General features: G+C 31.4%; 1 protein-coding gene, 1 long non-coding RNA gene and 1 pseudogene across 2 annotated transcripts; 1 reads left to right on the top strand and 2 right to left on the bottom strand.

The window, feature by feature from the left end:
- The first annotated feature begins 287 nt into the window (after positions 1-287).
- LOC124432522 lies at positions 288-15,422 on the top strand. The gene is made up of 8 exons (XR_006944284.1): positions 288-395; positions 901-1,053; positions 1,754-1,835; positions 2,437-2,764; positions 2,961-3,078; positions 3,173-3,323; positions 3,451-3,595; positions 15,110-15,422. It is a non-coding gene; the product is annotated as an uncharacterized LOC124432522 (long non-coding RNA).
- A 5,539-nt stretch (positions 15,423-20,961) lies between these two features.
- Positions 20,962-24,348, bottom strand: LOC124432356 (histone-lysine N-methyltransferase SETMAR-like). Its single transcript, XM_046981269.1, is given in 3 exon segments — positions 20,962-21,022; positions 22,775-22,882; positions 23,676-24,348. Coding segments are annotated over 3 exon segments (630 nt in total). The 5' UTR covers positions 24,137-24,348.
- A 156-nt stretch (positions 24,349-24,504) lies between these two features.
- Positions 24,505-26,220, bottom strand: LOC124432355 (annotated as a pseudogene).
- Positions 26,221-26,793: the final 573 nt, after the last annotated feature.

Here is a 26,793-nt window from a genome sequence, read left to right as displayed (position 1 = left end):
CTTCGAAAGGTGACTTTGTTCTGAACATTTTTTCCATACATTCATAAATAGTGGAAATATTTACTTGTTTTCATTTAAAAGTTATTCTCTGTATAAACATATGTGTATGTAAATATGTAAGGTAACGAGGAATAAGGTAAAAAGGAAATATTTAAGCACAAGTTAGAACAATAGACTTGAGTAAATAAATAAAAACATTTTGTAAGGTTATTAGTTCTTTGTTCTGCTATACGTACAATACAAAGAGAGATTTTAAAGTAGATGGGAATAAACAGAGAAAAGGAAATAATGTCAGAACTTATTTACTATATATATTTTTGGAAGAATGTTCTAAGACCTGTTGACGAATATAAAGTATCAAGAAGAGAGCTAATTTTATATATACGATGAATACTGTAAGTTAAATTTTGTTATTTGAAAATTATATTCTCCTTTCTTTGTTCTTATCTATAAGTTTCTACTTTAAGCATTTACTTAAATATTAATTTAGGAAAACAATTACTTTCCCTTTCTCCTTCTTCCCACTCCCTCTCTTTTCCACACAGTAAGACAATTAATGATCGAGACAAATATATATATATATTTATAATGAAGGTTTGTTTTAAAATCTTCACTGTCAATTAATTTTTTATACCATTATTTATTCAAAATTATTTCTTCGCCGCAAATTTCTTCTTTCTAAACAGTGATCGAACATTTCCAATGATTCCTGATTTCTAACGATTCGTGATATTTCATTTTAATTATAAATTCTATATTATTAGAGATTTATAGATAACAATGAATAGATAGTGATAAATATTGTTTCTTTAAAATATTTATGGAACGGATTCAAATTTATTGCACAGATTTATTTATTATTTGATTCATTGTATTTTCGTATTTATTTATTATCGTAAGATTGAGAACAAGGTTGAGAACATCTTTTCCGCTGTTGCCATATGAGTTCCACTAAAAGTACAAGTCTCTACCGGTTTCCCTAACATTGCTTTCATTTTGGATTCGCGTGCGCCAACAGCTTTTCACGGGGCATCATCGTCCTTCTATTTACAGGTAATTAACTTTTTTTTCTAAGTTACAATTTCGTTCAATATATTAATTGGTAGCAAAACATGCACTTTTTATAATGTAATGTTCGCAAATGTGGAAAATGTTGCGTTTAAAAGATATTCGCGAAAATGAAATTGTCATCTAGATCGTGAAATTATTACATCATACTTTCTGTTGAATTTTTTTATATCTTTTTTGACGATGATATATAAAAAAGGTCTCATAATAATCTATGCTAGAGAAAAATATAATATATAAGTGTATATTTTTACTAATTATTACATTAACAAAAAAATCGACGAATGTATATATATACTTTATATACATTTGTCATCTAGAAAAATTGTACTGCTGCCTTTGTCCTATATAGAATAGGTTATCCCGAAATTCCCATCAAGTAGGAGAAATAAATATAAGAGATTGGATAGTAATATCTTATTAAATTATCAAATAAGCAAAAGTAATTAAAGTTATTAATTATTTTTATCGGTAAAATCAAAAAAGATACCAACGGAATCATTAGTTTCAAAACTATGATTCCTGAATTACGAATTTAGACGCTTACTAATATGCTACACATTACTTATAAAATCTCTTCATTTCTAATTTATAAAATAAAAAACGAACTACAATTTTTTCTTAAATTTAACAATATCTATGAAAATCAGTAATGGGGATATGAGCTTTTTCTTTTTTGCTACAGATTTCGAGGGTGACCACTGTACAAAACTTTCTCTTTGTGAAAAATATGGAAAACAGCATTTATACCAATAATGAGAACAAGAGTAATTTTTAATCGATTTTTATGAACGCGGTTTTATTTTAAGGAGGAAGATTTTATCTAAGACCCCGATTTTTTGAATATTTGAAAAAGCTAATAATACATAGTTTTATTAAATTCTAGAAGCATTTGCTACGAATAATTTTTAATACATAATATAATACGAATAGAAACTTTCACACTTACAGTGTCTTTTTTTACTAGTTTTCGTATGTTACTGAAGATATGTTACGTGTATCTATTAAAAATTTGCAAATAAATTCTGGTATAAGAATATAAATTAAGATATATTAATTCTCTTATAAGAATATATATTATTCTATTTTAGTCAGTATACTTTAGGAAATTTGTCTTCATGCATGAATTTATGAAAGATTGTGCCGTGGGATAGGATTAAATAATTTTTATTGCAAAGTAATAGGATACCTACTTTGGAAAATACTTAGCTTTTTGTTACATAAATAAATAATAATATTAATTATAAATAATATTATTAATAATAAATTAATTATTAATTTATTAATAATTGTGATTTATTATAAGCTATGTACTTTTATTATAAAATTATTAGCACTATAAACGTTATTAATATTTTGTTGGTTAAGGATAGGCAATTGGCAGTTTGAGATATGGCTTTTTTTGCGCTTATTTGTTCCGTTAAGATGGAAGAAGATGTCCTCCATTATTAGATTTCAGTAATGGGAATATGAACTTTTTCTTTTTTGCGGGTGATACTGTATGATACTTTTTCTTCTCGAAAAATATGGAAAACAGTGTTTAGACCAATAATGAAAACAGGCGTAATTCTTAAGTATAATTTTGATGAACGCTGAGCATGGAATTATGATCAGAAAATTTATATAGTGGAGGAATGAATTGATTGACACGGTTGTTCATCATGCAGCTAATGGAAGAGAAGTTGTTCTGTTTTAGGTAATAATTAATATTAATAAGTTAATAAATTGTAGGTGATAGTTAATGTTTATTAAATTTTTTTTTTGTAATATTTTTGTTTATTTCATTGTTACTTTATATTAGTAAAAACTCAAGTAACCTCTTATTTTCTGTCTATATTTGTTAATGATTTTTTTTTTATCGATACTAATGATTTTTTTGTATTTTATTTCAGATTATTAATGCACCATTAATGGAGTGATGGATGAATCAATCTTTGTTTCGATAAAATAAAAGAAGTGAAATCGATTTAGAGTTTTATTGTTAATTTGCATTCGTTTGTATTTTTAAGCGTGTGTATTTGAATACATTGTACACAAAGCAGTCATTAAGTCAGTGTTTGTTCGTATAAAGTTTTATTAATGTTTCTTTTTTGTTTTTTTACAGTTCCATAGACTATACTTTATATGTGAAACATCCAATTGAATTAAATTCATTATCTGTCTCTTAATCAATAAGTAATTATCGCGTATTAGAATCAATGCACCATGGAAGACGATCAAGAATCTAAGTATATTTCTTCTATAGAACAATAATAGTAAGTAAATGTTGAAATTTTATAGTCATATAATTTTACAATTCATTTTATTATAAAAAATTTAATATCAATTTTTTTTTCAATCTGTTTTCATATCATCATTGTATTCTCAAATCAATTTACCAAGTCAATCTACTGCAACTTCAACCTACTTCATTTTCAATTTACTTTGATGTAAATCTATCTTATTTTTGACTTATTACGAGTCAATCTACTCTAATTTCAACCTATAATAAGGATGAATGTTTTGGACCGTGGAATTTCTTAAATAAGTAAGTGAACAAAATTGTATTTCTTCAATATTTATTATGTTGAGGACAAAAGATCCAAATCGGTACGAGTTACTGGTTGTAATTTTTTCAATCAATTATTAACGAACATGACCATTAACAATTCCTTTTTTGGATTTACTCATAAGTAGTACATTTTTAAATGTTTTCATTTTTTTCTTAATATGTTTATCTATTTTATTACCTTAAAATAGAATTTTGTATTATCGATTAGAGCAATACAATTTAATTCTATTATTAATTAATGATGCATTTAATTAACTCTTCTTTTGTTTATGTATGCTCACGATATTAGTTGTGAAATCGAGCATTTATTTACCTGATATCATTCGATATTACGATATTTCGATATCGAAGTACTAAAAAGTGAACGAAAAGAAGACCGTGATGCATAGATTCGGGAATTCTAATGGCAGGTCATGACATTGTTTTTTTATTAGAACAATCATGTGTATGGAGTTATAAATATATATCATTTATAAAAATATTAAGCGTGAGCAGTGAAAAAAATAAATGTACGTAAGACGTAACAGTGTTAAGTCAACGGAACTATTAGCTCTTTGTATCGTATGGCTATTTCCGGTAATAATATTACCGAGTGAACACCGTAAATTATTGTATTTCTTCTACTATCTTCTTGGTTCTTCGTATGATCAGCCTAGGGTAAAAAGCCATTCATCTAGAGTTCGCGAAAGTGTGGTCTTAAGATATTTACGTCGATGACACTTTAAGCAAAGCTGACATCATCGAAGAGTCTCTTGGTCGTTAGCTGATAGCTGCAGCATCTTTTTATGAAAAATGGATCAGTAACTTTGTCCTTGCTACACGACATTATTGCCAACTTGCCGATTCTTATCGTCTATTGCATACCAGGAATATCTCCACATGTAACAACAACGCAGCACTCAGTTGCCATCTCGTGATATTCATAAAAGAAGATAACCACTCTCCTCTTAAATGGGCTCGGATGCATCATCCAGAGAACGTTAGTGTCACTTGTATTGAGTAGCATGTGATGTAGACACATCTGTTGGAAATATCCAGTTATTGCTTCGCAAACTATACTCGTTGTTATTTCAATAGCTATCATTAATCATCTGATTTTAATGAAATTTCATGACATGTTAAGTTGCTTTTACCACTTTTCTCTATGTCGTTTTGAATACCAACGTGTGACTAGTTCTTGTAAGTTGGCTTACTAACGACTAAATAAGTTATTCATCCTATTACTACGACTCACAGCTTAGGATTGGGTAATTTTATGTAGTTTATTTTTTTAGTCTGGACATTTAAGCGGATATCTTCCTTTCCTGCTGATTCTAATACTTTTATTTCACGTCTCGTAAAAACCATTGAAGAAACAGAGTTATAAAATTAAAAGGCCGGTGGCGTTCATCGGTCAGATAACAGATACACATAAATGACTGAATTTGTCATTTGCCATACTTGATTAATTTCTTAATCAAGTTTTCTAAGGACCCATCCGCTATTTTTGAGCGGGCACTACTGCAAGCTTTCTTTTAATTCCTAAACTGATTAAGGTGAAGCCCGTGTCTTGTTTTTGAACTTAAGACTTTTGCAGTAACAGGATATCTAATTGTATCCGATGTACAAACTGGATGAATCTCTTCTGTAATTACTGCTCTAAAACAATCCATGTGCAGCTGTAGAATTCAAACTCCTGCGAATGCGAAGATTTCTTCGAAGAAAAAACTCTCTTCAGAGTTCGTTTTCCTAACGAGGAGTGATAATCCGTGGATGCGCGGATGGAAATTTTACGCGAATAAAATTATTCTAAGTGCGAATCTGTTCGCGATCAAGGTCGTAAGAATTCTTGCAGGAACTTTCGTAAGTATAGATATTGCTGCTGCAGTTTCTAACGATCCAGAATATATCATGACAGATATGACTCTAATGCCTTTTGACACGGCCATTAAAGATGACTCACATATCAGTAAATCATTGATATGCTGAAAAATGTCTTCGAATGAATTTTTTATTATTTTTAATTATTTCAACTATGTGAGTCTCCTGTTTTAGATGGCACGATATTGTTAATTCATAGTAGGTATAAAAATTATCAATGTATAATGTTCATCCCTGGTTGATAAACTTTCCTGTAAGTTGCAAACATACATTATATGCCAATCCAGTTTCTCTGATATCATTATGTTAATACCATGGGACTTGAGAAATATAGAAAATTTAGGGATGTACTATTGTATTGTCGCAAAATGTAGTTGGCTTTTCACTATAGATCCTTATTATATCCGTATATATTCTTTAGGAGAGCATAATTTAAATTATTTTATTTCCTATTTATGGGCTTTAGTTGGAATATATTACTTAAATATCAATCTTTTATACCATGAAATTAATGTTTCCTCAATGATGATATTTTCTCCTAGTTTAAATATTTTTTGATACTTTTTTAGTTTTTTTTTTTCATCCCACAGTCGAAATACATTCCCAAGTCCATTACTATAAACAATAGTAATGTTATCAGCAAACTGAAAGTTGCTGAGAAGTATGATAATCCGAATCTGTTCTGTGACCTGATGGTACGCGGTAAATCAAAATTATACAATGTACTTTTTAGCAATAATTGTTTATAGAGTTGATTCTTACATCACAAAATTGATCCCAAGAATTTTCTTATTTCATCCAAATTAGTTTATATTTATTGATGCATTCGTGCAAATTGAGTTAATGTGATTTTATTTAATTTTTATTCTGTTTATTTGTTCTATGAGCAAATTTATCTATTTGTTATCAACAAATAAAAAAAATACATCATATGAAGTATAATATAAGTAGTTGTTGATGTCGGTTGCTAGAGTAATAGTAAACAACTTCTGACGTTTACAAAATTAAGTCCACCTAGCGCACTTAATTGCAGTTTCCTCGGCATTATCATCTTCAATATCCTTCTTAATAATTAATTCTTGTAAGATCTGTTGAATAGCATCTTACTATATATTTATATAGTATCAAGTTAATTATCACAACTATTCAATCATCAATATCCAAATCAAAATCCGATGCATAGAATTTTATTTGTTTTTCTTTTTGGAAAAATTTAAATTCTCTCCTATCATTACTATGCAAATTTTTGTAAAATCTATAGGTTTTTTCTTTACTAGTTCTTACTACTAGATGATTTATAAAATAATATTATGCTCATTTTTTTCGCCATTGCAAATAATTAGGACAAAGTTTAACTTTTTTTTTATTAACTGTAGACTTTCAATTGAAGGAATATATTATTTTTTAGATGGTTACTTTTCGATTACAGACTTTCAATAGAAATCTGTTGAAAAAATATACCTACACATACACATACATATTTGCATACAATACAACTACACACATTCGCCTTCATGGTAACTCTTGCGAGTATTGTGGTATTTTTTTAGTATATTACTGGCAAAAATATTCTACTATTATTATAAAATTCCATTTTGAATGTCTATAATCAATAAATATTGTTATATACTGTTACGAGCAGGTTTAGAATTGATAAGTCATTACTATACATCAAAACTGTTTTGACTATAAATATTGGATATGTTTTTGTCTTAGACTCAGGTCACTTGGACTGAGAGAATGTGACTCGTAAGTATTCCAGATTATTTAAATTTTAGTGGTGTCAGGGAAGTTTTCAGGAAAACTGTTCCTTAGTGGTAACGAATATTGCAGATGATTGCATCTTAAAGTGCGACTTTTGTAAAAGATAGATTTGATGGAGCTATTGTGGTGAGTTGTATTACAAAGTTCTGGTTCAGTAGTGAGGGTTTCATGAGAATTGATTAATAGTTTGAATAACGTGCTTCAGGAAAATTCTAGGAATTTATCGATGGAACAAGAAAAGGATTTCCCAAAATTCTTTCAAGAATTTTCAAACGAATTCGCAAGAAATTGCGGAACTCTTGAACATATCATAGACCTAACCGATTCTCTATAAAATGAGTTCCTTGGAGGATTTTTCATTTGAAAGGAAAAAAGAGAAAGTTGACGATACGCGTTTGGGAGTTGTTAGGAATCCAAAAAATTAGGTCGACGGTGTTATATCTGCAACAAGACGGACTTGATTGATCATCTGGCAAAATTCGTTAGGTCCAGAAAGATTAGGATCAGTGGATTTTATTGTGTTATTTAATTTATAGATCCGCAAGGCATAAGATTTCAGCAAAAATGTTAACTAGAAATGACTTAAAAATGCTATTAGATTTTCTTTGTTGTCCATCCGTATAGAAAACGGAGATACACATTAAATCTTATGTCCCGAAGCTTAATACGAAGCTAGACGAAATCCATAGAACCATAAAGAAGCGGATAGAGATGAAGTTTTGCAGCATGAATGCTTAGTATAATCTTAGAGTAAGGAAGAAAAGCTTATTAAAGGGTCAGAAGATATGTTGAACTCTCAATACAGAAGAGGCAGAACGAAGAAGATCAAGAGCAATTGGGAAAGCCCACATAAAATTATGAGGAAAATCAACGATTTGGTGTACACTTCGAAGAAAAACCTTCAAGAAAGAAATAAGAAAATCTTTAAGAAAGAAAAAGAAAATTGATCATGTAGATAGTCTAACGTTAATAAAGGAACTAGATAAAACGGTAGAAAAACGTAGGGACAAATCTACGAGTGATTAACACTTTTGCATGAATGAAGCGTCACATGTTCTGACTTAAATGTCTTCTCTATCAGGGATGGAATCTGCCCTTAGTAGTTCCGATCGTTCCGGTAGATGAGAGATAGGTAAGTGAGTTATATGGGTGAACTGATGTCGATTAATTTTTAATAGGCAAGATAAAATATTTCGTGAAGACAAACATTCATCTTGGATAATGAATCAAATTTTATAGCAGAACAAAGTGGAGGAATAGATTTTTTCTTCTTTAGAAAAAAATTCTCTTGGTGCGAAATTATCCGTTGCGAAAAGCTTTCTGAGGCAAAGAAATTTTGAAGTCTTGACCGAGTTGGGTAATTTATTCGAAGAAGAAATTTGTCTCAGGATCAAACATTCGAAGAAAGAAGGAAAAGGAAAGAGCACTCAATTGGATACTGCAAATTCCTTGGGATTTTTTAGGCCATAATTTTCTTTTCGAGCGAAGCGGATTCATGCTACGGATGAATGCTAAATTGCTCATCAGTTGGGAAATGATCACGGCAGTCTACCATCTCCCCATACCAATGGTATTCCAAATGATGGAAAAAATAAGAGGGAAAGAGCCTAAAAAAGGACCTCTGCCTGAGATAAAGCTAAGAGACGAATTTTGCCGAGATAAAGTTAAGGGACGAATTTTACCGAAGTCCTTGATGACTTGGTTATTAGGACAAAGAAATTTGAAGTACGAATGATTTAGCAAATAAGCAGGTGTTGACAATGAGGAATCTTAGAGCCGAAGGTTTGTGATATGGAGAAGTTAGCACAAAACCTCTTAGTGAAAACTCTTATTGCAATTTTTGGTGTGAAAAGGAACATAATAATTGACTCCAACATTCGAGAAGGATTTAGTCTTATTCACAAGAATCTTGACCCTGAATGTAAATAGGAGGAGATTTATTTTCTTTATTTGTTTTGATGTTACCTGTTGGTGTAGCATCGGTTTCAGAGAGGATACCATATTATGAGTTGTGTGTCGGTATATCCTGTAGCCACATTTCGAATAGATGTGTGTGAATTTGACATATTTGTAATTGTATTAGATTTTCTATATTTTGCTAATAAATAGTGACTCAGTTCAGTAGATTGAATCGTTAGTGGACATGTATACATCCTTTACTTCATCATTTGATGTGTTCCGTGTGGAGTAAGTGTCTCCCAATATTGAGACTTTTAGTTTTATTAGTGGCATATTTGAGCCAGCGACCATAAGATGTACGCTTACTGTATCACCGCACCGAGATTATACAAGAGGTCGTTAATGTACGTTACAAGAACTATAAACAAAAACAAGTCACGAGTAATAGGAAATACGTCTATCCTGTACAAATTTAGCGAATAGAATGAAACAATAAGTACATACGTATAGATCAACTCGATCAATGTCCCTCCCCCCCACGTAAGTTGTGCTGCTGGCAACTGCATTATGCTTTTTAGACTTTTTTATCTCTTCCTTGAATTCGTTTTGAATCCATCATTCCAGCATCATTCCAATTACTTAAAAATTACACAGTTCTCTTGTCCTTCCAGGCTAAAAATGTGATTTTTCCTTTTTTATAGAAACAGGTTTTCTTATCTAAAAGCTTGGATTTTTTTCGTAAATGTTGGAATAGCTTTCTTCTTAGTTTTTATAGTACTAATCAAATGTCATTTCATTTTCATTGGTTCTTCTGCCGAAGATATATTGGCATAATATCTATCAGTAAACATATGGTAATTCTGTTCCTTGGAAATTTTATTTAACAACTTTTGATATAAATGCAGCAGAATTCTAGTGCTAACTGATAGGTTTGGACGAATAAGATTTTGTCATGTAATATTTTCATAATGAGGTAGGATAGTACATATATATCCTGTTTCAGAATTCGTCATCGCATAGATTCTTATACTCCATTTTGTTGACTTAATCGGGTTATATATAATGAAAAAATTTTTCCTTCAAATGTTATTATGGATTCATCTACACAAATATTTTGACCGGGAATGAACTGTTTAGAAAATGTTGAATTTAGATATTCTAAAAAAATACGGGCACGTTGTATTTTGATATTTTTGCTATCTGACTTATGAATTTTTAAATGAAGCATTCAAAATATTGATTGACTCGAGTTCTTGTAAATATATCCGTAATAAGAATTCTACTGTTTAGTTGACCAATATTAGAAATAGGCATTGTACATATATTTAGAAGGAATCAATGAAAATCCAAAATTCATCTTTATTTACATCATGCCATGCTGGTCATACGGAGTCTTTAGTCAAATTTTAAGAACAATAACGAGATTTTGCATAATTGTTTATTTTCTTTATTATTTCATCAATTAGCTGATTCGTGAAAAACAGTTTGAAAAACTGAATCGGTTCAAAAATATTAAAGGATCTGTTACTTTTGATCCTATTGAAATATTTATTCTAAGTGGCATGTACCCATTCTCTGTAATACTGACCCAATCATCTTCCGTTGATGCTTGCATTATTATCAGTGTTAGATTCAATAGTCTCGTACCTTTCGTTTTCGATAAATTATATCGCTGTCGTCATTACTGCTCTCAGTATCACGTTTCCTTACACGAAATTAACGTGTATTGTTCACCTGAAAATCATTTGAATCCTTAAGCTTTGTGAAAAATATTATAGATTTTATGGCATTTCAATGGTTATGCGTGTAAATGGAATTTATTCTTATATTTGTTCGTTATAATGAGCATTTTATCTTCGTTAATTTCCACCATGTGGAGGAGCTTCGTATTATCGTCATTTCTATCACACTGCACTGTACTCGAGTGTTCTCAATGGTTAGTGCTGCTGTTCGTAATGATGACGATGATGATGACGTTGTTACTCTTGCTCTTATTTTTGTTGTTGAACATTTTCTGTGATTGAAAATATCGGAATGGAAAGAGAATTTTTTCCCGAACTAGAATAGAATTTTACCTAACAATAATCTCCATGGATTCTTCTGTAATCTTGAACAATGAGTGACAAAATGGAATAAACTTGTCATTGTGTTGGAAAACGTTTCGTTCAATAGATAAAAGCCTGATGATTCCTACTCATCATTCAAATTTAATCTTCTCAAAGTTCATAGAGTTACCTTTGTTTCTACAATGCTTACATCCTGCGTTTTTTGCTTGTGCTGATGTGATCTTCTTTTCGCAATCTCGATAACGTACAAGTTTTATTCCCAGTATTCTCCTTCAAAAATAGATTATCAGGAAGATTTGTTTCCAATGAACGATCCTTCCTTTCTTTACTATCTATTTTTTCCCATATGTAGTAATTCGCCGAAGGAGACGGAATTGACGATAAAAATCCTCGGGGAAAAGGGAACTTAAAAAGTTAAATTTCTTTTGAAATAAATTGATTGAGAAGATTCCTTCGGATCCGTCGTTCTTAATATTCAAAGTTATAAATTAATGACCATTTTGTTCGACCCTCAAATGACCTGATTCTTCAAGGAAGTCGGAGGAAATTCTACAGAATTTCTTGCAACTTGGGTGTTCATATTTACGAGATCAATTACTAGGACATCTCGTAAATGTGAGCGTCAAGATGTATTGAGAAATCTTCGTGAATGAATGTACTGTTTCCGTTATTGCTCTCCCGCGAAGACTTGATTCTCCATCTGAAATAAAAGAATCGATTTGATCAGTTTTCCAACTTAATTTTATCGAAAGTACGAATTGATTTTCCCTGGAATAATTCGATTAAGATGCATGATTCTTAATGCATAACTCGAAGGTAAAGCGGAAAAAGATAATTATGTATCGATTCAATATGCGTATTCATTTCATTTCACAAGCGTAAAAGGTTTGCTTTCAAATATAATTAATGATTTAGCGAGTTTCATTGTCCTTCGGATTGCCTATTATTGTGTTCTCGTTAAACGATTAGTTTTTCTTCTGTTTGCTATTTCGATTAGAAGTACTAATGAAGTGTTCATCGAATATGGATATTGAGGAGTCTGACGTTCCCATGATGATCTGTATGATCGTTAAATGGATTAATCACGATGCATCTACAATTTTGACGATTCGATTTGAATTCCGTTTATTAGCATGTCTTCCTGTCAATATCTGTCGAAGTAAAATTTGTTTATGAAAATGCATTTTGAGTTGCATTAAACAAAAGGAGAAAGAAAAAAAAAGCAGAATTCTTTTATGGTTTATTATTATTAAATCATCTGCCCCTAGATCCGATTCTTATTAGTCGTGGCCGTTCGTATCCTCTACTTGATACAGGTGCCAATGCGTCTTTATCAATTCGCATACGGCTTCAATTTTGATGTCATCTTCCGCTTCTTTATCGTTATCATCTTTGTTCCCTTCATTTATTTTTGCATGGGTTGGAATAGTATTAAAAAGATTTAGCGGTAATTCATTGCCATTGACAATTGAAATGTCTGTTTTCACATCTCTATTTAGTAGTGCTTTCGAGAAAACCTAGTTCTCCTGATTATCTTCATCATCGATACTATTAATTTGTTTTCTTGCAGAATGTCTTCGGCGGTTTTAGTGGAACATTATTGTGGTCTTGGATTAGACCATTTTTGTCACAATAAATGTATAGTTAAGGTGGAATGTAGCCTGAATTTAATTTACTCAGAATTGAGTCTTCTGCTTATGAAATAATGTCTGTAATTAAGCTATCGTTTATACGATCAATGTTGCTACTTTATTTTCTGGTTGTTTTGAGAGAAAAACAGACAATTCTATTGATGTTGGCATTGTTGTAAATGGTCTCATTTTTTATTCTCTTTTTATAATCTGATTCAGCGGTTCCGTGCGTTCTTAAGCATGATCTCAAGCAAGATGTTTCAAATCTTCTTATTTTTTTAATTATAGTTGGACCTGTATTCCATAATATAGGAGCTGCATAAGTTAAAATAGATCTCACCAGTAGTCCATTCTGGCTTTAGTAGCAAGATTTTTTTTGTAAAGAATTCTCGAATTCAACTTGAAAGCTTTATCTAATTGAATCGAGTAGTGTTTATTCAGTCTTAACAGATGATCTAGATGAACTCCCAAATATTTCACGATGCGTTTCTTCGGTATCTCAGTTAATTCGTTGGTGTTGGTATCAATAGTTGTTAATTTTAAACTATCTATTTTTTTAACTACAGAGTATTAGATTTGTTTAACTGGTCTTCTGAAAAAAATTAATTCGCTTTTATTTGGGTTGCTTTTTAAATTCCAGTTTTTGTAATAACAATTAATTTCGTTGATAACTGCCTATAATGTATATCTGATTTTATCTATGTCCTTGACTGCTTTATAAATTATTAAGTCGTCTGCATAAGAGATTGAGTGTAATTTATCAGAGTTGTTCATGCCAAACTTGTTGATTGGTTCACTGTTGAATAGGATTGGTGATGTGACGGTTCCTTGCTGTAACCACTCTATTATTCTGAAGAACTTCGATGAGAAATTGATGCTGTCCCACGTGCGAAATGTCTTCCGCTCAATCATGTTAGCAATCAGTAGAATTAAACCCACAGGAAATTTTTAGTCTTCTACCTTATGTATAAGTCCGTTTTTCCATATAGAATCGAACGCTTTTTCTAAATATAACAGTACAACACCAATGGAGTATTTATTATGTAAATAGTTATTCAGATTGGAAGTTAGTTTGTATAGCGTAGTACTCAATATAGAGTAGTAGATAAATTAGATTTAAATCCAAATTGATTATTCGGAATGATGTTATGAGTATTAATATGATCCATAATGTTTTATTGGTAATTTTTTCGAATGTTTTACTTATGTTCATAGTAAGACTAATAGGTCTGTAACTTTGTGATTCTTGTGGATTCTTCCCTTTTTTTAAAATCGGTAGAACTTTTGCTTGTTTCCATCTATTTGGATAGTATGCGTGATTTATGGCGTTGTTGAAAATAATTGTGTACTCGGTACTTATTGATAGTGGTAAATTTTTGATGACTATTCATGGGATTTTGTCAAGATCATAAGAAATTTTCTTTTTTAAATTCCTGATAATTGTACCGACTTCAGTGAACGAGATGAAATATTTTATTTCATTCTTGTTTTGTAGCGGATCATGTGCTGGAAATTGATTAGAAAAATTCATGAAGGTGGATTTGGTATTTCTCATTCTTCGTAAAATATCATGGTACTTGTGTGCGGTATCATCTGTTTTATTTTTAGTGATGGTATTTTCATTAGTGTATCTTGGCGAATTGATTTTCTCTAGGTACGTGCCCATGACTTCTAATTTTATCATTGGATCAGTGATATGTATTTCATTTTCATAAACTAATTGCGGCATTTTTCTACCAATCTCTTGATTGAATTAGTTTTTGTTTAAATCAAGTCGAAAATTTTCAATACTGGTGTTTTTTTGTGGTCTTAAATATTTGTTGATGATCGGAAAAAATTCGTTTGCTTCTTTGTAGTTTATGTTTTTGGCTATTGATGACCAATATAATGTAACAGATTTTGATATTTCTATTTGTAGTCGTTTATTAATTGCTTTAATTGATCTTTTAATACGATATGTTTCCTGTATGCTGTGGTTATATGGGCTTCGGTATCTAATGAAGTGTAGTCTCGTTATTAGGAAGGACTTTGTTGAATGTAACTTCTTGATATTGTTGCTAATGTATATCTGGCAATAGTCATTTTTATTTACTTTATTTTTAGGTATGATTTCCCTAATGGATTTGGTAATTACTTGTTCGAGATTCATAATGCTTTCATCTATTTCTTGTATTGAGAGATTTCTATTTGTGGGGAGCTGGTTATTATTCTGTAATTTCGAGTCAATATGTTTAGCAAACTTACGCCAATTCACTCTTTTGAAATTGTAGGTGGATGATCGGGGTGGTTCCAGTGGTATGCCTTGGCAAAGCGTATCTGTATCTATTTTATCACGTTGACTGCTGTGGGGGTAACCGATGACCGGCACTCGACTTGGCTACAGCGCCGTGGAGGTCATTGGTGACCAGCGACGCGACGAATAGTGAAAATATATAATTAGGGTAAACATCGATCCAATAAATTTTTTAAATAATACCATTGATTCCATAGTGATTTAAAGAAATTAATGCCTTACAGAACATGTAATTATAATTTTATCAATACAAGGAAAATATACATATTATTTGTGCATATAACGATGAATCACATTGATACACGGTAGGCAAAGAAAAGATGAAGTAGGACTGTCGGCACATTATGTTGCCACTTTTTTAGTGCAAATCTTTGCTCTCATTTTTCCTAGCTGTTTTGAATTTTTTTCGTAGAATTTTTTGCAAAATCGCCTTACATTTTGCATAATTTCCGGTTCCCTTTTAAGTTCATGATGACGTTTTTCTGTACGCAATTTCTTAATGAAATGGAATCTTCATCATCAAAACATTTCACTCAATACATCGCTAACTTCATCCTAAAATCGATGACATTTATATAACACCATTGAATTTACAACACTAGTATTCAGCAAAAGCCCTATTGTCAATTTTCTGTGCCACTTTATAGTTTTTCGCAATGGTAAACTATAAGCAGTCATTTGATCAGACAAATCAACTGAAGATTTCCCTAAATTATAATCTACTATCATTTTTGGCTTCTCATACGAGCAAAATGGTCTACAGGGCCTTGGGGGCCACCGGTGACCCCCACCACCTTCATTGGAATTTATTGCTCTATCCGATCTGATTATGTCATAATTGTTAAATTTTAGTTTATATTTATTATTTAGTTTAGTTTCTGATATCGTTACAGTAACATATCTATACTCATCTAAGTATTTTTGTAAATCTAATCTTTTTTTTTAACGAGCAAAGTGAGTTCACATTTATAGTGGACATTTTCAGTATGTTATTTATTTTAGTATTTATCCTTATTCTGCCTGCCATTGTGACATGTAGTCGATTCTCATTCTGTTTTGAATTATTTTGTTATTCAACTTCAATTCAATAAGTTGCTCTTTTATTTCCTTCAAACTATTTTTAATCCTTTGCACTTCGAACCATTCTGGACGTTGGCTATCAGCTACATAGCGCTACTTTGTGGCAGAAACGTGCATTTACAGGCCCTCATATTATTTAGTATGGTTTTGGAACTAACTAACATATTGTAATGATATTGGACTTATATGAATTGGTTGAAATCGAGAAATGTTTATTTGCAGAAAAATCAATATTTTATTTGTTATAATTTTGTACAGTGTGATAAACTTTAAAACACTCCCCAAAATGCATTGCAGGCTGATTAGTGCACGTTTGACAATAATAAGTTGTTTGATGCCTGCCACTAGGTGTTTTCCTGTCAGAACAAACAATGCAATCCCGTTTTCTTTGTCCCACGTCAGGAATATGTAGTTTATTCTCTAATCTATTGTCCGCAGAAGATGTGGATGGATACGTTCTCGATTCACAAAAATCACCCCTCAACTGGTCAATGAGTGCCTTGACAAACTTGTACCGCGTCATTGGCTTTTCATTATTTGTTTGTTTTGAGATACGATAAATAATGTATGAATTAATGACACACATTTCCAACCCCCAAAAAAACCGTCATGTTGCGGTGTGTTTTCTTCCCTACCACTTTCATCACTATCGCTATGTATGCAGTCTCTTCGACACCTTGTTGCTTGGACGATATCACTATCACTGCTATCGTTTTCTTCTACAGTTAGTCTTTCTAACATATCTGTATAAACGTCTATCTGGAGCTCATCTTCGCTACTACTTGTGTCATGAGATTCATTCGTGTTTGAACGTTTTGCTATTGTTCTAATAAAAAGTATGAATAAATACATAGGTTGAAAATTTCTAATTGTTATTACTAACTTACAAGATGATATTTACCAAAATAACTTTTACCAAACAATTTATTTACCAAGAGAAGAATCACTTTTCCGATTTTCTCACTCGGTAGGTCTATCTATACCGAGCGACGCTTCAAATCAAATTGAGTTCAGCTATAAAAATCTTTTCTTCCAAATTTAGACTTGATTATTTATGATTATAAATCTCACTATACAGTGCGTGTTATGTTTGCATACCGACCTTTCTTCTACAAACATGCCTTATCGCTCTTTTCAAGTGGCGCCTTTGAACTGCTCGGACCGTCGTGAGCACGCTTATCAAGTTCTCGTATGACACAAAACTCGCTGACATTTCTTTTATATATCTTAGTAATTATACTATATTTTGATTTGATTTCTTGTGCCATTTCAAGAGAAAACTTCAGGGAAACATGCATGTCTATTACCCGTAATCATTAATAATCAACTTTAATGTCCCATGAGAGGGGACAGCGGAGTGCAAAGGATTAAACATAGCCAGTACTTGGTTTGTGCTATTGTAATAATTTTCGTTATTAACATGAGCTTCTTGAGGCTGAATTGTATTGTATTGACTATTATGATGCGTTGACTGAGGTGTGTTATTGACCGCAATTTGAGCATTTCAGCTTCTCTTTCTCTACAGAATTAACTAAGTTGCACTTTCTCAGTTCATGGGGTTGGTTACACATTTTACAAATCTGTATCCCATATTACAATTAGCGCTGGCATGACCTACTCTTTGGCAATTTTTGCACTGAAAAATTTTTGGTCATTTTAATTTCTTCTTCCTTACTCTTTCGTTGAGCACTATATTGTATTTTATAAGTTGATGAAATGATATCTATCTATGTTTTGGCTATCGAAAATTAATTTACTGATTTTCGTTATATTAATATTCCTTATGTTTAGCACGTTTAATGCTGTTGTAACATCGGGAACGCCGAAACTACCTCTTATACCTTTTAATACGAAGGTATTGCATTTTGTATGCTTTGGTGTGAATGTGTGTAATTTTTGGCTTTTAGTATAGCTATGCACTTGCCGTGTGTATCCATGGTTATTAGTCTTATCATATCTATATCTAGTTGTTTTAACAAGAAAGCTTCCTTGTTAATATTGGTATTAGTTAGTAGTATAATGATATCCTTTAGGTTAGATTTTAAAATGTATATGGGGGCATTCGGATTTTGGAGGTTTTCAGCCTTTTGTTTCTTATTGTGGCGCTGTTGGCCTTTTCAGCTATGCACTCTTCCGTGAAACTCATATCATCGGATAGCGGCTCATATCTATTGTCTTATTCATAATTTGGGCTTTGAGTACCGACTGAAAGTTTCGGCGATGCTGTTTTTTTTGGTCTACGAAATCTCTCGTTCCCTTCATTTTCTTTTTTATACTACACAATCTCCGCAGGATCTTGTATTATATATCCTTTTAACAAAAGAGCACCGATTAGAACTTCCGTCTTATTCGAATACTCAATTCTGAGTGAGGTTCTTATTAGTCAAGGTCGTGCGCATCCTCTACTTGATACAGGTGCCGCTGCCTCTTTATCAATTCGCATACGGCTTCTTCTTTGATGTCGTCTTCCGCTTCTTTATCGATGTCATCTTTGTTCCCTTCATTTATTTCCACATGGGTTGTAATACCATGAGAAAAATTTCGTGGTGATTCATTGCCATCATTTATATCCAATTTAATTGAAATGTCTGTTTTCACATCACGACTTATAATTGTACTGTTTGTGTTAGTATCCAAAAGACGATGTATTCTAGAATTATTGTCGATACCAATAGATCTGTATTCCTTAGCCTTGTCTTTCATTTTTCTTCGCAATTCTTTATATACATATATGTAGACTTTGAATCCAAAGATGTGCATGTCTGTAAGATCTGGTTTCGTTCCATCCATCTTTAAAAATATTCAGATACTTAACAGATTATAACTATTTAATAATACATAAACTAAATTATAACAAGTTTTTAATATTTTGTTGGTTATCCCTTTTGTCTAATTACTTCACTTAAACGCGTGGGCATATTAGAAAATATTTCTTCTAACTAGTTTTACAGTATACGTCCTCACTCTTGTTTTACGGAGTAATGTATAAAAGTCTATGGTGAAAAGGGAAATTAAATAGTTCAATTTCATAATAAGTGTTATAAATCCTTCTCTGTAATCTAAACCAAGTGTTTTTGCTTGTATATGTTACGATCATTATGTTTAACATGAGTTTTATTAAATGACCTCTCTATAAAATGCCAGTTCTTGAAGACATCAAAGCGCTACAAAGCGGTCTTGATAAGTTTTGGTCTATTTATAACATATCCGGTCGTCATACAGAATGCCTAAAAGGTTGTGATCAATGTATTGAATCGTTCTGGCAAGGAAATTAAAAAATGTGTTTTTTATAGACACAAAAAATCCCTTAATCAAAATCAACATATAGTCATTATAATCATAGTTAACGTGTCTCTTCTGCAATTTTTCTCTTCTTCCCTTCCATATCCACTATCTATCATTTGATCAAATTCTATTTATTTTTGATCAGACCAAATGATATTCGCTCATAATTCTTTGGTATAATATTTATATTTTTTTGCAATCTTCAATCTTATAGCTATGTGCCTTTTTGTAAGCAGCAGTTGTCGAATTATTATAAAGGAATATGAGTAAATTTTTGTAACATATTTTATAATTATGATTTTATTGTATGCAAATCTATTTTTTTTTACTTATTTGCAGAAGTATTTTCCATTTTGCATAATTAAAATAAACCCTGACGCATTATCATTGAAATAATAAATGTTTGAAGCATGCGTTCTTTCAGGCAAAGTAGTTACTATAAAGCTTTTAGAACTATAAAGCTTAAAAGAAGTAGGTATCCTCTTCCCCTCGGCCATAGAAAGCTTAAACAATTAGTGTACGTAACTCATGATTAAACTACATTTAAAAATTGAATCTTAACGTGTTGGTTAAAGATTTACAATTAGGGTTCATGATTAAACTACATTTAAAAATTGGATTTTAACGTGTTGCTTAAACTTTTGGAATTTGGGATCATGATGGCGGATACAGTCCACAAAAAAGCAAAAATAATGAATTTACAATTAAAAATGAAATGGAATTTATAAATTCTTTGCCAATAAAATTCAGCAATTATGATTAGATGTATGTATATGTTGATCCGACTTTAAATTATTGCATCATTCATTTCTAACTGCTTCGCAATAAATATCGTAGGGAAAATCTTGTAATGGTGATGAATTTTCCCCTAAAAATATAGATTTTGTAGTATTTAAATTTGTGACGAAGTATTCGTTCACGATAAAAATTAAAACTAAAAAGATAAACATATTTTTTGTAAGTAGCATAGTGTATGAAAAAAGATCTAACCCTAATATCTCCTTACCAATTAATCAAAATCCATCAAGTACGAAAAATAATGGAAATCCTTTAAAATGTATGTTCTTATCCTTAGGATATAAATTTGAAAATAACTATCCCAAACGAGATATTTTATATAAAGAATAATTCACGATATTCAAATCTTAATTTCCTCCTTATTTCGTTTCATCTATTACTCGTAAAATGGCATTCGATCATAGAAAAATGCATAAATAAATTCGAATTCATTTTGTGAATTTTATCATATATTTGGAGTAATCTCGAAGAAAAGGGAATATTGCTTGCATGAAATTTTTATCTCTTTTTTCGTTCTTATACTTTCCCTCCAAAAAATAAGATCAAAGACATTTACCTTGGCTTTTTATACAGACACGACGTAATCGTATCGATTATAAGTAAATGTAGAAATTATGCGTAGAAAAGATGAACTAGTCGATACTTCGTTATTTTAAAGCTGTAGTATCAAATTGCCATTTCAGACGTTATCAATTCTCCATACTCAAGTATCATTTCTACAAATTCTCTGTAAATGATTGAATTATAATTAGATATGTAATTCTATATAGAAAAGTCTTCCTTGGATTTGAAGGATTATGTATTCTATTAAAAACGGACTAATTTAATTTATTCTAATATTTGCGTTTGATTTTATCGTGAAAATATTTTTTCTAGTTAACCAGATCATTTGACATTACTTTTGATTTTTTGAAATATCCCATATGTTAGCAATTATCCCATTAGTATAAAAGTTAGATCTTTAGGTATAAAGTCCACTTTTATCTATCTATTGTAATGGTGAATTTGTATTAGTCCCATTAGAACACTTGCTGTGATTTCTACTGGTCCATACATGCTATCGATCCATCCTCGAATAGATTTCCGATACATGGATATTACTAGAAAGATTACATTAATTAATATACATTATTTATTGTCTTGTTTGACAAGGATTGCGTTGATAATAACCAATTCCTAGACAAAATATTTCAATTGGTATCCAGTCAGTGTGGAAAATTCTCTGTGACTGTTTTCACATTGTGTAAACATAAATATTTGACTATATTCCCCATAATTTATAATCAAACAACTGTGTGAATTTAATTAAGCACATTATCTATTCATTTCATATTTTTTATAAATAAATATCAAACTAAGTAATCGATACTCCCAGATATAAACGTACTGTGGGGTAATATCGTTGAGCAATTTCTCATTCATACGGTTCTTCAAATTTATCAACTTATCAGCATCTATTAATGATTCATAAAATTCCTTCTCGAGTAAATTATGAAAATAATTGGAATAAGCGTTTTGATACATGCACAAAACTTTGAAATATTCAGGATAACAAAGATTTGTTAAAGTCAGATTTTTCATGAAATGAATCTGATTGTTATTACACATATGAATTTGATTGTTATTATACGCATATAGAGGAAAAAGGTGACACCTTCAGTTTTGGTATTTCTTTGAATAAATTTATTATATCTTCTAGACTTCGAATGTTATTTCTCTGTTACGTTCTTTATTATGAATATGTAGATAAAAACAATCTTTTTGCTAGTTAATCATATGTTAGCCTAGCAATTCATTGTCCAATTTTCTTTGTCTTATATCCTGATTATATTGTTTAGTAGAAGCAAATAATTTCAGAGTTGACTCAAGAGTGAAATAATAATTTACTAATTTCTGTAATAGATATAATTACTAAATGCGACAATACGATAGGATATCCCTGGATTTTCCATGTTTCTCAAGTCCAGTAATATTTGCACATATTCAATGTATCTATCTATAAAATATTCCTCCTCCTTTATGAAATATCAGTAATTGACTATTTTTTACGTTATCTTTCAAAATATGCTCCCCAAAAATTATGGAAAATTTTTCATCGGTTTCTTTTTTGTCTTAGGTTTCTTCTTCTTAGTTATAACACAGAACCATCAATATTTATGATTATTAGCAATGGTGCTGTTTTTCTAGCATCAACATGACCATTATTATTACATAAACAAATCTTTAATCTTTTTTCTAAATTTTGTCAAATTTTTTCATAAAGATTTGATATAGTATGCAAATGACGAAATGCATTTTCAGTTTTTAATTTTAACAATTGTACTGTTCTAATCTTCTGTCGTGACTAGTGTATTATATGCTATATTGTTCTCCAAAGAAAAAAATCGTGAGTTATAAGAAAACGAGACAGTCAGAAATGGGGGACAGGTCTACGTCCTATCCAACGAGTTTCGAATATTTCTGTTAACAATTCTCTTACTGATCTAATAAAATGCGGTGATACACCATCGTGCATAAAAAAATTTGGCAGCGGCTATAATATGGTATAATTTCCCTTAACACGTTCATCGCTACGTCACCCATATTTGGGTGACGCTCTTCTTGTTCAAGTTAATGGGGTTTTCAGTTGGATTTTTAAAAGAAATTCAATGAAATAAGCAGTGAAATATAAATATTGAATATACAACATAAAAATACTACAAATATACAGACTATATTATACTTTTTATTAATTTATATTTAGGGTAACATATTACATTAATAAGTTTTCTCCTTTTCTTTGATGCGAAGTCAATAGACGATATTTGTTGTTTAAGATTGATTTACTGTGTTATATATAAACCGTTCTACTCTATTACTTTTTTCTATCGCTCAGGAAACCTCATTATGCCCTCTTTTCAAAATTGTTGAGATTTACTTGCAAAATATTCATCGAGGTGCATTTTTATTTCGCTTTCAGATTTTTTCGTGACATTTATCACGGAAAGAATTTTATAACGAGAGAAAAAGTAATAATTGGATGGGGCAAGCTCTGGGGAGTATGGAGGATGAGGTAGTACGTCCCAATGAAACTCTAAGATTTTCTGTCTTATATCTCGCAACAGGCGATCTTGCGTTGCCGTGGTGAAAAACGACACCTCGTCGGTTCACCAATTCTTGCCGTTTTTCGGCTATGGCGGCTTTCAATTCATCGAATTGATTGCAATATGTTGCAGAATTGATCATTTTATCTTCTGGAAGGAGCTCGTAGTATACTTTCCAGTCCCATCAAATGCACAAAAGAACTTTTTGGATGAAATTTTGATCTTGTAACTGTTGAAGGTCGATTTTCCTTAGACCAAGTACGTTTTCGATGCATATTTTGATATAAAATTCATGTATCGTTTCCAGTAACTAGTTTCTTTAAAAAAGAATTTTTTTCATGTTGCTGAAAAAGCAAATCGCACGTAGAGACGCGGTTCATAAGGTCGGTCTCCGTCTATTGGCATAGGACTCAAACTTCATACCGATTCACATATCCCATTTTGATTACTTGATTATGCACCATTGTCCTGGGAATGTTAATGGTATTCACTATCTCGCGCACACTATATCGTGGATTTTCAGAGAGCATAATCTTGATGAGATCCGTATCCGTTGTTGCTGGGCGGCCGCTGCGGTCTTCATCTTTCAAATAAAAATTGCCAGCTGTAAATTTCGTAAACCAATTGTGGACGTTTCTAATAGTCGTAGTACCTCTCCCATAAATGGTGCAAATCTCATCTGCAGTGTTCTTTGCATTACTACCTTTTTCAAAGCAATGAAGCATAACATGCCGCAAATGATTCTTTTGGCTATCCATATTGAACGGCGTAGAAAATGATTGTAAAAGAGACTTTGTCACCAACGAAACGTACTTTGATAGGGTTATAATAATGGTTATGGATTGAAATTGATCCCATAAACGGACAATAGTTAAATCTACATGTTTACTAACATAGTCGGCTCGAGGTCATACATAGCGTGGCGCGGAAAGAACTTATGAGATATCCTAATACTATGTCGCATGATGTTCGTGAAAACACTCTAAACATATTTGAGGTGATTTTGGACAATTCGGACAATAGGTCGTAGTTTTTTTTACATTTTTCCTCGCTTCGTTCACCACTTTGCCTATTATTCTGATAACATTGGTTGTACATCCTTCTTATAGAGTTCCTTTGCTGATTCTTACGAATTTCTAAATGGTGGACACGTTCCTCCTTGTTTTATTTCTATTTTCGGGCATAGCATTTTTCAAGGACAACCATTCAGTAAGGAGAAGTTCCCGAAATTTTCTAATTTCTATTTTTTTTATTGGTGGCTCTCTGCTACATGGTGTGAGCATTTACTATACTTGTTCCTAAGAGCAAATGTAGTGTTAATTTCCGATACCACTTGATACTTTTCCGTATCGTTATTGCATATGACACCATCTGGTCACTTTTATCAATTTTTCCACTATTATATGTTAGTATCGCCAAAGGTTTTTGTTTCGGAGGACGATCACGGTGAGTAGAATCCGAGCTTGAAATCATATTAAGTGCATCCTTTGTTGATAATATTCTAACATTGCGAACATCCCTCCATTTTACCACCACAATATCATTGTTATCTTCTCGTGCCATCATTTCACATCTCTTCAATGTGTACAACATTACAAAACGTGGCATAAATTTTTTGTTGTATTGTACAGTTTCATCGACTTGCGTTTTGAATTTTAACAATTTGACTACTAATTTATAGCTCGTGTAAAAGTTGTCGGCAAACAAAGTTCGTCCTTCATTTAGTAATTTATCTGCAAGTTCAATGCAGACGTTTTCGGATATGCCAACTTGTTTTCTTTCATTGGTATCTTATCCTGAATATATTTTTGCAGACTATGTATATCCTTTGGTGGAGCACAGTTTGAAAAGTTTTATACCATACTTATGCGATTTAGTTGGTATGTACCATCTGAATATTAGTCGTCCCCTCCAAGGAACCATTGTTTTGTCATCTGCAATATCTTCGCCTGGAGAAAAGAATTTTTGATTGAATTTAATACGGCCCTACTCGAATTACATTTTTGCTATTCCTGCTTATTACTAAACATACGCGCCTATCATATATATCTACTTTTGGATCTGTACTTTAGGATTTTCAAAAGAATACTAAATTTAGATGTCAATTAGAATAGAATATTCTTATTGGAGAACAAAAGCACAAAAAATATGCATTTTGTTCCTTGAATACAAAAGGACCGATAAGATTTTGAGACTATACTTGATATCGGCTCTGCCAGATATCAAGCCTCAGCTTACGATAAAAAAAATCTATATTTTAAATGCTAAGATGTACATAACTATCTATAGTTGTCATACTTAAGTCTACAGATAAGAGCCTGATCAAAAAATTTAGAAAATGATAAAAGATTTGTACAATGCCAGTCAAATGACCAGCTATGGTAAGAAACGTAGGCGATGAATGTTTCTCCGAAGAAAACAAAGAAAAAAAAATCAAAAGTGAGAAACTGATTAATTAGAGAATTTAAAAATTCAGGGATAGTTAATGATGACTGGAAAAAATAATATCAGTGAAAAATTCATGATTAAGTTTGAACAAAGGTCAAATAATTGGGCTCGGTACGTTTAGTGTTATCGCTGATTTACGTTCTGGTGGCCGGCAGTCGGATTTTTGGGTCCGGAGAGAAACTCAGCAGGGCAAGACGAACGTGTTAATTATCATATGAGATACGACCGAAGGAAATTAAAATAATGTGCTCCAGTTAAAGAATTGTGCGAATAAAAAGGACCGATAATATTATCGACAATGATTCTTACCCATACGTTGATCGAGAAACGGCCTTGATAAAATATTTTAACCATTCTGTGAGAATTTTTATTATATTTACATTATAGTATTCTGTGAATTCTGAAAATTCATGTTGGAAAAATTATTTTCATCTGTGAAGGACACTTTTTCCTCAAAAATTGTGTATTTCGTTTTAATTTCTTCAACATATAACATAATCAAAAATTACGTCATAGAGAACGATTATCATTGTGAAATGCTTGTACTTATCGAGGGTGATATGGATGTAAACCTTCTTCACGAATTATGCGTTGTTTGGTGATATGCGAAATGCCTACCCAACGTCAAATGCTACGTAAACTCATATGTAATCACTTGTTTTCATTGCAAATGCAATCACCTTTTCCTTCAATGAATCCGAGGTCAAAACACTCAATCTCTTCTGCTCCATAATCGAGTCTGTTTTATATTATTATAGACTCGTCGCCAGTTATAATTCGCTTTAGAAATTTTCTTGATGCTTGAGAAGCAAATCACAGATTAATGCAACGGAGTAAATCTTTTTCTTTAAGAATATGTAAATTCCATGTATCGAGTTTTGAAACGAAATCAAGTCGTTTCATGATCATAAATGATCGAATTTGATAAATTTAATCTCATATCGATTTATCGTGTAGTTATTTGATG

Source organism: Vespa crabro, chromosome 25 (genome assembly GCF_910589235.1).
Source record: "Vespa crabro chromosome 25, iyVesCrab1.2, whole genome shotgun sequence".
NCBI classification, from domain to species: Eukaryota; Metazoa; Arthropoda; class Insecta; order Hymenoptera; family Vespidae; genus Vespa; species Vespa crabro.
Note: the sequence above shows the minus strand (reverse complement) of the source record. Positions and strands in the feature narration are given on the sequence as shown.